The sequence below is a fragment of the Eulemur rufifrons genome, chromosome 2 (assembly GCF_041146395.1).
Source record: "Eulemur rufifrons isolate Redbay chromosome 2, OSU_ERuf_1, whole genome shotgun sequence".
Taxonomy (NCBI): domain Eukaryota; kingdom Metazoa; phylum Chordata; class Mammalia; order Primates; family Lemuridae; genus Eulemur; species Eulemur rufifrons.
The window spans coordinates 19,861,360-19,875,337 of NC_090984.1; the positions used below are offsets into that span (position 1 = coordinate 19,861,360).

Here is a 13,978-nt window from a genome sequence, read left to right on the forward strand (position 1 = left end):
TGCTGTTCTTTGGGGAGAAGAAGGTTAATGTGTTGGAGTCATGGAAAGCAAGATGGACTAAAAAAGGCAGATGGTTACAAGTCTTGAATTAGAGACAAATGTTCCTATTTGGTAAGATTGTTGAAAACAAGGCCTTAAGCAGAGAACAGTGTGCTGAGGATATTGTTTTAGAAAGATAATGATGAATTTTGTTTGGGATGGGCTGATTAATACTCAAGTGGAGAAGTTTTGTGGATGGCAATATGACCGAGGTTGAAGGTGTAAGAGGGGAAGATACAGGCTAAAGGCATTTGTGAGAATTCTGAAGAAAACAAGTGTAGAATGGAAGATGAGGGCTGAAAGGTACACACCGGGGAAGAGAGCTCTGAGTATAGAGTCACGGGCAGAGTTTGAATAGGAATGGAGTGTCATGAGGGTTGAAGAGATGGCATGCCCAGAAAGAGACCCGTTGTGTCTGGGTAGAAGGTGGTCATTAACCTGGTCTAGAAATTGGTTAATTAGTTGGCTTGAAAAAGTAGAGATAGTAAGTATAGACTACTCCTTTAGAGGTTTTGGCAGTTGAAATAAAAGAGGAGTAAGATAATTGAAAAAAGTTAGGATTAAAAGAATTCTGCGTAGATTTATATTTAAGAGCAGATGATACAGGGAAAGAGAGAGCAGAATCATGTAATTAAAGATGTTGGTCTAGAATTATTCAAATTCTTTTCCTGATTTCTAATTTTAAAAGTCAATATATGCTTACTACAGAAAAGTTGGAAAACAAGGAAAAGTATTAAGTGTCTCAGAGTTAACAGCTGTTAACATTTTGGTATAAGTCCTTCTGGTCTTTTTCTGTGCTTGCTTTGGCACAATTGAGATTCTGTATATTCTGTTTTGTATTCCGATTTTCATTTCAAAGTTTTTATTAATACAGAAGAAATAATTATGCTATATTGGTATTTTAATGGCCTCCTAGTATTCCATGGAATTGAGTTAACTTTTACCATTTTTGCACATGTGTATTTTGTGTTTTTGTGATTGTAAGGTTGAAATAGGTATCTTTATGCCTAAATCTGTGTTTACAATTTAGACTAGTTTCTTAGAATAGAATTCTAGAAATTGTATTGACAGTTAAGGTTCTTGATCCCTGCTGCTAAACTGTTTCAAAAGTTCCTTTTAGTAGGAGACTTAAAGGATGGCTCATTTGGTCATAGTTATAACTTTGTAAAGCTATTAAAACTGCTTTACCCAGAGTTTAGCTTTTAATAAAATATAGGATATAAGAGGGAGGGAGTCTTTTGAGTTGAATATGAAGGCATTTTTCCCTTCTCCATGGAATAAATGCATTCTCTTTCCTGTTTCTGGTTGAGTGAAGAATAACTTTTGCATAAGAAACTACTCAAGAAAAATAACTGGTATAAGGTAATATTTTTCTTTTTGTAGGATATAGAAGACTTAGATCACTATGAGATGAAGGAAGAAGAGCCCATTAGTGGGAAAAAGTTGGAGGATGAAGGAATTGAGAAAGAAAATTTGGCAATATTAGAGAAAATTAGGAAGACTCAAAGACAAGACCATTTAAATGTAAGTGTGTGTAAATATTTAGAACCTGGACTTTTGTGGTTAAGTAATTATAATTAACACTGGGCAGTTCATTAAGATACCAATCTCAGCTGCCCTCTTCCTTTGTCCCTGCCTTAATGGTAGATTTGGTCATGGGTTTTGTTGCCCTAATTTACCTTTCTCCTCTATCCATAGTCACTTCCTACCCTGTTCTTCTGCTCTCCATATCCTGGACTCACCTGCTGGTCCCTGTATGTGCCCATTTCCAGCCTTTTTAAGCTGTTTCTCTGCTTACCCTCCTCCTGCAGGATCTGCATAGTCAAGTTCAGTCTTTCCGACAAAATGCATTCATATTCTTTCTCCTCCTCCAGGAAGCTGAACTCTGGTCTGTCCTGTCTTGAGCAAACCAAAAGTAATTTTTCTCTTTTGACTTAAATCTCTTTTATGTGAAGCAGCAGAGGAGTGTGAAGTGAACACTGAGTTTGGTGACAAACACATCTTTTGTGGCTTCGGTTTCTTCAACTCTAAAATGTGGACAATACATACCTTTTGGATGATTGCTGTGAAAAATAAATGATAATGATGTGTGTGTGTGTGTGTGTGTGTGTGTGTCTATATATATATATATATATATATATATATATATATATATAAAATGCCCAGACAGAATAGGGAAACATCAAATGATAGTCTGGCTGTGTATGTGAACACTTCCTGCTTCCTTCTTTGTATTAGAGCTGTTAATTCAACCCCATGCAATCTGAGAACCAGTTACTTTGTTATGGGCACAGGTTTTCAAACATAGGGAATGAATCGTTATGCAAATAGATGCCAAGTGTTGAAAATAGGTAGATTACTCTCCCTCCTTCATTCCTATTTAGCATGTTAATTTAATTGGCAAACCCTTTCTAATAGAGCAAAGAAATTTAACCAAGCCCGTATCTTGATTATTAAAAAAATTTGTGGCATCTGGATTGGTGATGCTTTACTGTGCCTTGTGATCAATTTCAGTGTGTATATGTTGTAATCAAACAGCTGTAAATTATTGAACACTTTCACATGATAGTACTATGCCAGGTACTTTATACCTTCTCATTTAATCTTCATTGCCACTGTGTGAAATATGTATTCTTTATATTTTATAGATATGAAAACTGGGTTTAAACCGGTTCAAGGTCACATAGCTAGGAAGTAACATCTTTGTAACTTGGCTTTTTTCCCCCTCCTCAAAGCATAGGGCAACCTTTAAAATCTTTAATTTTATGTGATCAAAATTTCACACTATCAAAAAATAGTTCCATTCATGTTCAGTCTTAGGGTAAGATACTGGCAGATTCTCATCTTTGAAGAAGTCCCAACACTGAAAAAACTGAAACCAGTTGCATGTAGGGCAAACATGTTTCTCAGTTTCTTAATATGTGAACTAGACTGTCAGTGGAACATTCTTGCTTGTAGTCTCCTTAATGGAACTCTGTTTTAGTTACCATGTCATGATGAGGGTCTTCTAATATTTTCAAAATTTGGAGTTTGGAATAGAGCCATACTGAATTCTATGCTGTTGGCAGAGTCCATAGTGGTGTGGACATGTTGGCTAGACTTTTTTTTTTTTTTTCCTTCCAGATGATAAGAAATAGTAAATGAACCAGACTTGTCCCCAGTTTTTTATTTCTCTTGAAACTTTGTAATCCTTCCTTTAATTGAACTTAACTTTTTTGACTTCTTAAAATGTTGAGTGGTGATCCATTTTTACTGTAAACTTTTATATCAAGTTGAAATACCTTAAATCTTTAATTACTTGACTCAGTACACCTTGGTAAACAACAAGTTTTGTGTTTCAGGGTGCAGTGTCTGGGTCAGTGCAAGCTTCAGATAGACTTATGAAAGAGCTCAGGGACATATACAGATCACAGAGTTATAAAACAGGTAAGGACCTCTGGATCTCTGTTGTTCCTGTTATTTTGTTCTTTTCTATTTTCAGATAATGTCATGTCTTATAACTGGACAGAAATGGAAATGTTTATTAATTTTATTTTAGGGGATGTGAAACTCAGATATAATCAAGTTCCAAAATGTTAGGGGTAAAATAAGCTGAGTTTACTTGTTCTTTGGATTTTTAAAAAAGAAAATTGTTTTTGCCTATAATCCTGGCACTCTGGGAGGCTGAGGTGGGAGGATCACTTGAGCCTAGGAGTTTGAGGTTGCTGTGAGCTAGGCTGACGCCATGGCACTCTACTCAGGGCAACAGAGTGAGACTCTCTCTTAAAAAAAAAAAAAAAAAAGAAAGAAAAAAAATTGTTTTTATACATATATCATAATTCTTTATCTTCTGGCAAAAGCATGAGTAATATTACTTTGGAAAGTAAATAAGAAATAATGGGCCGGGCGCGGTGGCTCACGCCTGTAATCCTAGCACTCTGGGAGGCCGAGGCGGGAGGATCACTTGAGGTCAGGAGTTTGAGACCAGCCTGAGCAAGAGTGAGACCCCGTCTCTACTACAAATAGAAAGAAATGATCTGGACAGCTAAAAATATATATAGAAAAAAATTAGCCGGGCATGGTGACACATGCCTGTAGTCCCAGCTACTCGGGAGGCTGAGGCAGAAGGATTGCTTGAGCCCAGGAGTTTGAGGTTGCTGTGAGCTAGGCTGATGCCACGGCACTCTAGCCTGGGGAACAGAGCGAGACTCTGTCTCAAAAAAAAAAAAAAAACAAAAAAAACCCAGAAATAATGTATTTCACTGTACAAAGAACTATTGCCAAGTTGATTTTTCTCCACTTTTTTGAAACCAACCTTTATTATAGAGATAGTTACGGTATTATTTTTTAAATAGGTGGGTTTTTAAAATTTTTATTTCATTATTTGACTTGAGTGTTCTTATCCAATAAGACTTGAATATTGTGGAACCTCTGTAACTAGAGGTGAAATCCTTCCATATTGTTACAGAGATTCTAACAGTGTTAAATAAGGGAAAGAGCCAAACTTTAACTTGTGAAGAGCCAAACTTTAACTTGTTTGAAGGGATAGCATTATAACCCATTCAGGATCAAATCACAATCATTAGAACTTAACTTAAAAAAACAAAAACCTCTCTGCTTTATAGAGTTCAAGATAAAGCCAAACTTGTTTCTGAGTTATTAGAAGTTTTGGGTATCCTTATAGTTTTTCTTTTAAGAAGTCTAAAAGTTTATCTGTAGAAACCTAATAGAGTACGAATATTTGAATACTGATTTTATGTTTAAATGTTAAATAATCACTTGTTTCAGCATTATTTACAGTAGCAAAATTAATAACCAGATATTGGATGGAATTAGTTAAATTACAGTATATCCATAAAATGCTATAATTATTATAATAAAAGATACAGATTTATGTAAACTAACTTGGAAAGGTAATCTTGGAAAGTTGAAGAAAGACTATGAAACAATATATAAAGATTCCATCTTTATAGAAATGTTTATGTGTACATAGAAGAGAAGGTACATATGATTTTACATGGTAGTTTTTTTTTCATTTACTTAATGGTAAGTTTTTCAACTCATTAAAGAATCCTTTTAATTGATTGCTTTAATTGTCTGTTAAGGGAATAAGAAACTCAGCTCTAGTGTTAAAATATTTATAATTTAGCTTAGTTTTTCCGTGTTTTAATAGCAAAATTTCTGGCTTTTGTTGGATATTTGTTGTATCGATTTATACCAGAGTAATAGTTATATGAGCAAATGAAGAGTCATTAACATGTTCTATATGTTAACAGGGATTTATTCAGTGGAACTCATAAATGATAGTTTGTATGACTGGCATGTTAAACTGCAGAAGTAAGTGGCTTTTTTATGCTACCTCACTCTTTGCAATATTGGACTATCACAATGGAGTTTTTTTCTCTTAAATCGATACCTTTATATATGGCTTTTACTTAAAACTTTAGACTTTGTTTCTATAGAAATAGTTCTTAGATTGTTAAAATGTGCTATTTCTGAGGCTTAAGTAAAATGAGAAAGAAGGAGAAAAAGAGGGACCAGTTGTGGGATAAAGTATTTCATGGAATTAGTGAAACAGTGGGAACTTAGAAACAAGTGTATTTATTGATAGTAACTTGATGAGACTGACTGTGATAAGCAGTTTATATTTGAAGTAAGGGATTTGAGTAGGATTTGCATATATAGAACAATTATAGACAAATTCAGATTTTATTAGCAATTTAACTTTTTGTAGTCTTCTTCATGGCAAATTTCTTTCTTGAACTCCTTGGCTAATAATACAAGTTTAGGAAAGCATATTAAAATTATTTTTGAGTTCTTGAGAAAATTATATACATATGACTGTTTTCTTTTAGAATGATTGCTATCTTTAATTCCCCTTATTAGAACAGATTTAGAGTACTATTATATGATCTTTTGGACATTTATTCCCAAGGAGCTGGAGGCTATAGGGACCTATTTTTCCTGGGGCTGTAGAGCACCTTTAAGCCCTTCTCTGTCTGGAACTTATCTTAGGGGCTCTGTTTTAGCTCTTGGACTGGTTCATTTTTGAGTTTAGTAAGAAAAATGTTCTAACGTTTTGTTTGAACTGTGTTTTGTAATTCTTAGGGTTGACCCTGATAGTCCTTTGCACAGTGATCTTCAGATCTTAAAAGAAAAAGAAGGCATAGAATATATTTTGCTTAACTTCTCTTTTAAGGTAAGAAAATAGTTATGGGACTCCATCTGCTTCTGATGGGCGTGTGTTTGTGCAGTGCTTTGGAAAACACTTTGGTATTATTTGGTAAAGTAGAAGATACTCATACCATGTGGTTCAGGATTTCTTACAGGTATATATTCTGTAAGAAATGAGGACTTAAGTGCACCTGGAGTGTGTTCAGAGTGGCACTATTTATAATGGCCTCAAACAGAAAATAACCCATGTTCATTCCAATAAAATGGAGAATTGTGATATTCATAAAATGGATACAGCTACATGCAACATGATGGGTGAATCTTAAATATATTGTTGAGTAAAACAAACCAGACTCCAAAATCTGTTTTGTATATTTTCATTATATAGAGTTCAAAAATAGGTAAAACTAATATTGGTTAGGACATGCATTCTCAGTGGAGACAGGATCACCCCCAGTGGGGTGAAAATTGGTCCTTGAAATGAAAAAATCTTAGCTATGGTCTGATGCTCTCCAAAGGGCCAGAGAACAGAAACAGATATATCTGTGGTGTTAAAATTCCATGGGGCAGGGAGATGGAATTAGAAAAAAGAATTTCTAAAGAGGCTTCTTGGCCGGGCGCGGTGGCTCACGCCTGTAATCCTAGCACTCTGGGAGGCCGAGGTGGGCGGATCGTTTGAGCTCAGGAGTTCGAGACCAGCCTGAGCAAGAGCGAGACCCCATCTCTACTAAAAATAGAAAGAAATTATATGGACAGCTAAAAATATATATAGAAAAAATTAGCCGAGCATGGTGGCACATGCCTGTAGTCCCAGCTACTCGGGAGGCTGAGACAGGAGGATCGCTTGAGCTCAGGAGTTTGAGGTTGCTGTGAGCTAGGCTGACGCCATGGCACTCACTCTAGCCTGGGCAACAGAGTGAGACTCTGTCTCAAAAAAAAAAAAATAAATAAAAAAAAAAATAAAGAGGCTTCTTAGTGGGGCAAAAATTAAAGAAAGGCTGAGAAACACTAATTTGTGGATTCATACTTGGGTGGGCAGTAAAACTATCAAGAAGAGCAAAGACCATGCCGGTTAGGATAAGGAGTCCCTCTCGTTTTGGTGGGAGTGAGGAGGTGTTGCAGGGGACGTCTGCGGGGTTCTTGCATACGGACTGTAATCTTTTATTGACCAGGGTGGGGGGTCCCATGGGCACATATTTTACAATAACTTGTTAAGATGTACCTCTATATTTTATGCACTTTTCTAAATTTATGTGTTATGTTTGATAAAGTATTTTTAAGATGCTAAAAATAAAGGTTAAAAAAGAATAGCAGTGGAATCTAGATAAAATGTTAATGATTTAATATGTAATGGTTTAAAGTCTGTGGATCTGAGATTATTTTGAAGGAAAACAAAGACATGAAAGAATACTTTTTTCATACTTGCGAAAAGAATGGTTATAATTTTCTGAAAGTTTCTTACCTCGCTTTTGTGCATGCGTATTCTTGTTTGGGGATATATGTTATGATTGAATTTTCTTGAAATTGCCCAAATGTCAGTATTTTCTCTCAGTTTCTTTATTGTCAGAACTGTTGTGGTTGTCAACTGGGTTGTCTCCTTAGAGTGTAAATGTGGTCTATGTTTATTGAAGTTGCTAATGACTGCATTTTTACTGATTCTTATGGGGAATGAATGAAATGCCCAGGCCAAACAAAACAAACAAAAAACACTGGAAAAACCAGGAAGGTATCTTTCTTTTTAAAACATTAAAGCATATGCTCATATACCCAACACCAAACTTAAGAAATAAAACCTTAGACTTGGGAGGCTGAGGCAGGAGGATCGCTTGAAGCCAGGAGCTCGAGACCGGCCTGGGAAACATAGCGAGACCCCATCTCTAAAAAAATTTTTTAAAAAAATTAGCCAGTCATTGTGGAATGCCTATAGTCCTAGCCATGTGGGAGGCTGAGGCAGGAGGATCACTTGAGCCCAGGAGTTCAAGGTTGCAGTGAGCTATATCACGCCTCTATACTCCGGTCTGGGTGACAGTGAGACCCTGTCTCTTTAAAAAACAAAAACAACCTTATCAGTACCTTAGAAAGCCCCCTGTGTGCCCTTCCCCTGTCACTTCCTCCTTGGGGGAGATATCTATAAGGAAATATGAAATCTTGGCCAGGAAACTGGAGGACTTGTGACTGCAGGTAGTGTTTTCATTATTTTTTCCTACTGTAGGTAGAAACTTCAGGGAGGGGATGATCTGGGAGGTAAATGGCTGAAATTCTATTGGATTTGTGTTTCTGGACCATGGCTTCTGATACCAGAAAGAAGGGCCTTTTCTAGGGTTGGAGTATTTCTTAAGAGGCCTGGGAAGAATGTGATTGCCTTGAGCTAACTGACCCTATGAAGAGGACCTTAAACTAAATTGCCAAGTTATTAGTATCAGGATTCACAGACTTTGGAGGATAGCAGGTATGACACAGGAAGGAGCCAGAACAGTGTATATTTATGGCCTTGATGTCCACAGTGACAACTTGAGAGCCATGAATGATAAGAAAAATGGAACTTGAGATATAACACAAGGCTGGAAATGGAGGCAGGAGGGAATGGGACAGCAGCTTGGTAAATCCATTTTGTGTGCTTTTAAGGAAGTGGTTTTCTGACTTTTCAGGCAACATCTGAATTATTGAATTGAATTGTGAGGGAATATTAATACTTTAAGAAGGGGTTCCTTAGACAAATTTAGGCTCATTTAGAGACTAGTAGCCAGGGTTGGAAGAGATTCTATTTCATGTCCTAAGATAGCTGCTTAAATTGTGGATTTGGAGAGGAGAACATGGGGGTTCATGATAGCTTGTTTTGAACTGTTTCAAGGACGTGGAAGCATTAGTTTGATTTGTTGGTGAACACAGGGCATAAAACTAGAACAAATAAGTCAAATTATAAAGAGGCGATTTTCAATTCAATGTAAGGAAGTGATTTGTAACTATGTAGAGCCATCTGGTGAGGTAGTCTTTCAAAAAGAGAATGTTCATCCTTAAGAATAGTTTAGGAGGGCCAGGCGAGGTGGCTCACACCTGTAATCCTAGCACTCTGGGAGGCCAAGGCGGGAGGATCGCTCGAGGTCAGGAGTTCAAGACCAGCTCTGAGCAAGAGCGAGACCCCGTCTCTACTAAAAATAGAAACAAATGATCTAGACAGCTAAAATTATATATATAGAAAAAAAATTAGCTGGGCATGGTGGTGCATGCCTAGTTCCAGCTACCGGGGAGGCTGAGGCAGAAGGATTGCTTAAGCTCAGGAGTTTGAGGTTGCTGTGAGCTTGACACCACGGCACTCTAGCCCAGGCAACAGAGCAAGACTGTCTCAAAAAAAAAAAAAAAAAAAAAGAATAGCCTACCTAGGAGGCCAAGATGTTAAACTGGAAGTCCAGATAACCTTCTGAGCCCCTTGTGAAGCCTGAGAGTTTGAGTTCACGTGTGCTAACCAAGGTAGATCAAACTTCCTTTTAATAGTCATCCTCAACCACCCCCGTCCTCCCCCCTTTTTTCCTGAAGAACTCCTTTTTATTTCCGTAAAATCTTAATTACTAAGTTCCAGGGTACAGAGTTTATGGAGTAGAATCCCCAGGTTTTGATACAGAACAGTTACTCAGAAGAACTACTTAAAATGAAGGTAGTTCTCACATAATCAATTGATGTGAGACTTTGTAGTCACTGATTTGGCATCACATATTGAAAGATCTAAATAATAGGAGATTAAATGAGGTTTTGCTTTACCAAGCTTTGCATCTCCTCTTTTCATTATGTCTGTTAAATTGTAGATATTCTAAAAGGTGAGCTGCTTGTTTGAAAGTAGATTGTAACATCTGTCATTAAGTTGGTATCTTGTGTGGGTAGGTTTCTTTCTTTCCTAACTTGTAGTAGAAATAATACACATATCTTCCTGTTAGCAGGATTGAATTTTCATAGTTTTTATGTTTCTCAGAATCTTACTCGAGAGTAAGCAGAGGAAGGGAGTTAAAGTACTGAAATTATGCTGCTTATTCTTCCTCCCAGTTCATTGGAAATAACTGGATGAAACAAATGTTTGTTTAGATTCCTTACCTTCCAATTGGTTTTTTAAAAGGTATTCATTGTTTCTTTTAATCCCTTTTTGTTTGAACATAGAAATTGGGGGCAATTTCTCTCGGATCTCCTGACGTATCTTCATTAGAGGCAATATGCCATTTCTCTGCCTGCCCGCAGGAGGAAGATGAGGGGCAACCTTCTTGGCCTTCTCTCCTGGCCATCCAGGGGCTGACTGATAACACTCTTGGCTACTTCAGCTATGGTCTTTGCTTCAGTTCATTACTGGAAAAGCTCTTATTCTTCTGGAAAGCTTCAGTGCCCAGGACTGGGAATTTGAGAGAGAGAATTGTGCTTGGCAGCCTAAGAAGTAGCAGAGATTTCTTTTCTCTCATCTTCTAACTCATCTTCCTCTCTTCGTGTATTTTTATCAAGTCTGATGATCATTCTTTAATTGGACCAATTAGTCCATTGCATTTAATGTTATTTCATTGATATTTGGGCTTAAATCTACCATCTTTAGATGATTTCTATTTGTCATCATTGCTCCATGTTCCATTTTCACTTTTGGATTATTTTTTTATTACTGCAGTTTCCCACCTCTGTTAGTTTAGTAGTTCTCTACTACTCTACAGTTAGAGTACATGTCCTTGACTTGTCAAAGTCTATTATAAATTTTTTAATTTATATGTTTTTCTTTTGCTCGTCAATGCAAGGACCATAGAACACTTTGAGTTCATGCACTCCCTGCCAAATATGTGCTGTTACTGTCATGTGTTTTAGTTCTATACTTATCTAAAACCCTACGCATAATTATTATATAATAGTCAATGTCCACTTAGATCTACATGCATATTTGCTCTTCTCATGCTCTTTATTCTCCAAATTTTCATCTAGATCATCTTTCTCCTGCCTGAAAATACCTATTAGTATTTCCTTTAGTGTGGGCCTGTAGATAGGAAAATGCCTTTATTTTTACTTTGTTTTTGCCGAGTATTTTCATTGAGGATAGATTTCTAGCTTGGCAATTCCTTTCTTTCAGCACCTTGAAGATACTCTCTTACCGTAGCCTCTACTTCCTCTTGAAGTATTTATGGTGATTAAATGTTGGGAAGTCTTTGATCAGTTTTGGAAAATTCTCAGCAACCATATCTTCAAATGTTGCTCTGTCCCATTCTTTCTCCTGCAGGGGTTCTATGTATATGATAGACCTTTTCCATATATTATCTTGTCTTATTTTCTGCATTTTTCACCTTTTTGCCTTTTGCTATTTTCCAATTTACTGAATCTCTTAGTTTCTGCTATGGTTAAACTCATCCATTAAGTTATTCATTGCAGTTGTTACGTTTCTAAATGTCAGAATTTCCATATGGTTCATTTTTACAATTTGCAGTTCTCTTCAGGTTTTCTTTCCGTCTTGCCTTTCCTTTCCTTGCACATACCCAGCAGGTTTTTAACTCTATTATCTTGCTCTCTTGTGGTTCCCAGTCTTTTGTTTGTGCCTCTTGTTTTCTGATCATGTCGTCTGTAAGACCCATGGCTGATTATTTTTAGTGATAGACATTACGTATGAAAAATTATAGAGCTAATTGGAAGCCTTAGAATAATATTCTCCTCCAGGGAGGATTTACATTTGGGTATTAGCAACCCGGGATCACCTCATCGAATCAGAAATTGAAATGATTTAAAGCCAGACTTCATTGGACAGTTTGCAGTTTGTCCTTCAGGGCCCCAACCTACAGTGTGGGAGACTTATCAGGCCCTCTCTTTGGACCCTGAGCTCCAATTTTTATCTCTCTGTGGTTCTGTGACTTCTACCTAGCTTATTAACCTCTTGTCTTTCTCTTCTGTAATTGGAAGAAAACCTAAGGAAAAAGGCCTGCTCTCTGAGGTTCCCTTTTCTTTCTGCTCTTAGACCTGTAACTGTCACATTTTGCTCTACCTTTTCTAGTTCTCAGCCAGAAGACTGATCTGAATTACCCAGTGTATTGTTATTGGAATGGTTCCTTCATATAGTTCTTTTGGAAGGGGAACCCCTTCCTGTATTTCATAAGTTTATCAAAACAGTTCTATTTGGGCCTGATCTTAACCTCATTTTTATTTGCTTTGGTTTTCACTTCATTTTGTTTTTTTGGTACTAACTTTATGACCCTCACTCATTATCTGATATGTACATATTATTTATTGGCTCAAAATTTTCTGAATGTAGTCTTAAGGATGTTCTTAAAATTAATTAAACATATTTGCTTTTTAGGATAACTTTCCATTTGATCCACCATTTGTTCGAGTGGTGTTACCTGTTCTCTCAGGAGGGTAAGTTTAAGTGATTACTTTTTTTTTTTAATAGTGTGCAACAAAATCATTTGGAGAACTAATCTCAGGGTTTTTTATTTAGATCTGGGGTGGGCCTGAACATTTACATTTCTAAGAAGTTCCCAGGTGAAGTTGATGCTATTGGTCCTGGGGCCCACATTGAAAACCATTGGTTATAAACCATTTTATTGTTTATAGGTAGAGTTTTTAATGGTTCCTGTTCATGTATATTTCACCACAAAAAACCCAAATATTTTTCAAATATAAATTGTGATTAAAGGTTTAGAGGAAGTTACTAGAGAGTGATTCCCACATGCTTGTGATCACTAGGTATAATCACAGGAAATCTCACGGGCCTTTGGAACTGGCTGTCTAGTTCTTTCTAGAAGTGTAGTAGTTGCAATTTAGTAGAATCAAATGGTAATTGTCATGCAGTTTTACTGAAGTTCATATTGATGCTTTTTTTGTGATTGGAAGTCTTACGATGGTGTGGAAAAGATCAGAATTTGTACTCAGGTTGGTTATGAAATGTTCTATAGGTCCTCAGTGTAGGAGCAATTAAACTAATTTGAGAATTTTCAGATACTAAGCTAATTCCATTTTGTGAGATAATCCACATTATGATGATTAAAATCTAAAAATATGCAGACCTTCTTTTGATCATTTCTGTGGTTGAGATAGTAATAATTACATTTAGGGTAAAAATATGGGCGACTATTTAAAGACTTCAGAATTTTCTGTAGAAGTGGTTTGCTCCTGCACTTTTTTAAATTATGTTTGCTTTACGTGCTTATTTCTGTGCTTTTTGTACTCACATCTTAAGAATTGTTTCTGTAAAGTCAGAATATGTATTAATTGTAGTGTTGATACTACAGAATAGTTACTTGGGCATGATATCTATCTATAAAGTTCAGGGTAAATAAAAAGCATGGTTTAAAAAAAGTTTAGTATTACATATGGATGTGCTCAGCCCATTTTGAGTTCTGCAACACAGTAAAGTAACATTTCTTTTTCCTTTTTTTTTTTTTGAGACAGAGTCTTGCTCTGTTGCTCTGGCTAGAGTGCAGTGGCGTCATTGTAGCTCACTGCAACCTCAAATTCCTGGGTTCGAGCAATCCTCCTGCCTCAGCCTCCCAAGTAGCTGGGATTATAGGCATGTGCCATGATGCCTGGCTCATTTTTCTATGTTTGGTAGAGATGGGGTCTCTCTCTTGCTCAGGCTGGCCTCGAACTCCTAAGCACAAGGGATCTTCCTGCCTTGGCCTCCCAGAGTGCTAGGATTACAGGCATGAGCGGCCATGCCTGGCCAGTAATACTGCTTCTTGAGGGTTTGCTTACCTGATACCTGCAGCCTTATCCTTTGCCACATCTCCCAGAATGTTCTGTGAGCACTAGTACGGTGATAGATTAATGGATACTTGTTTTGAAA

General features: G+C 36.7%; 1 protein-coding gene across 2 annotated transcripts in view; it reads left to right on the forward strand.

Moving 5' to 3' along the window:
- The window catches only part of UBE2Q2 (ubiquitin conjugating enzyme E2 Q2), a 56,203-nt gene that overhangs the window by 25,867 nt on the left and 16,358 nt on the right, over nucleotides 1-13,978 (forward strand). For both annotated transcript variants that reach the window (XM_069456947.1, XM_069456955.1), the window contains 5 exons: nucleotides 1,423-1,563; nucleotides 3,381-3,465; nucleotides 5,295-5,355; nucleotides 6,127-6,217; nucleotides 12,491-12,549. In XM_069456947.1, the coding sequence (XP_069313048.1) occupies nucleotides 1,423-1,563; nucleotides 3,381-3,465; nucleotides 5,295-5,355; nucleotides 6,127-6,217; nucleotides 12,491-12,549 (437 nt within the window). The remainder of the gene's footprint in view (nucleotides 1-1,422; nucleotides 1,564-3,380; nucleotides 3,466-5,294; nucleotides 5,356-6,126; nucleotides 6,218-12,490; nucleotides 12,550-13,978) is intronic.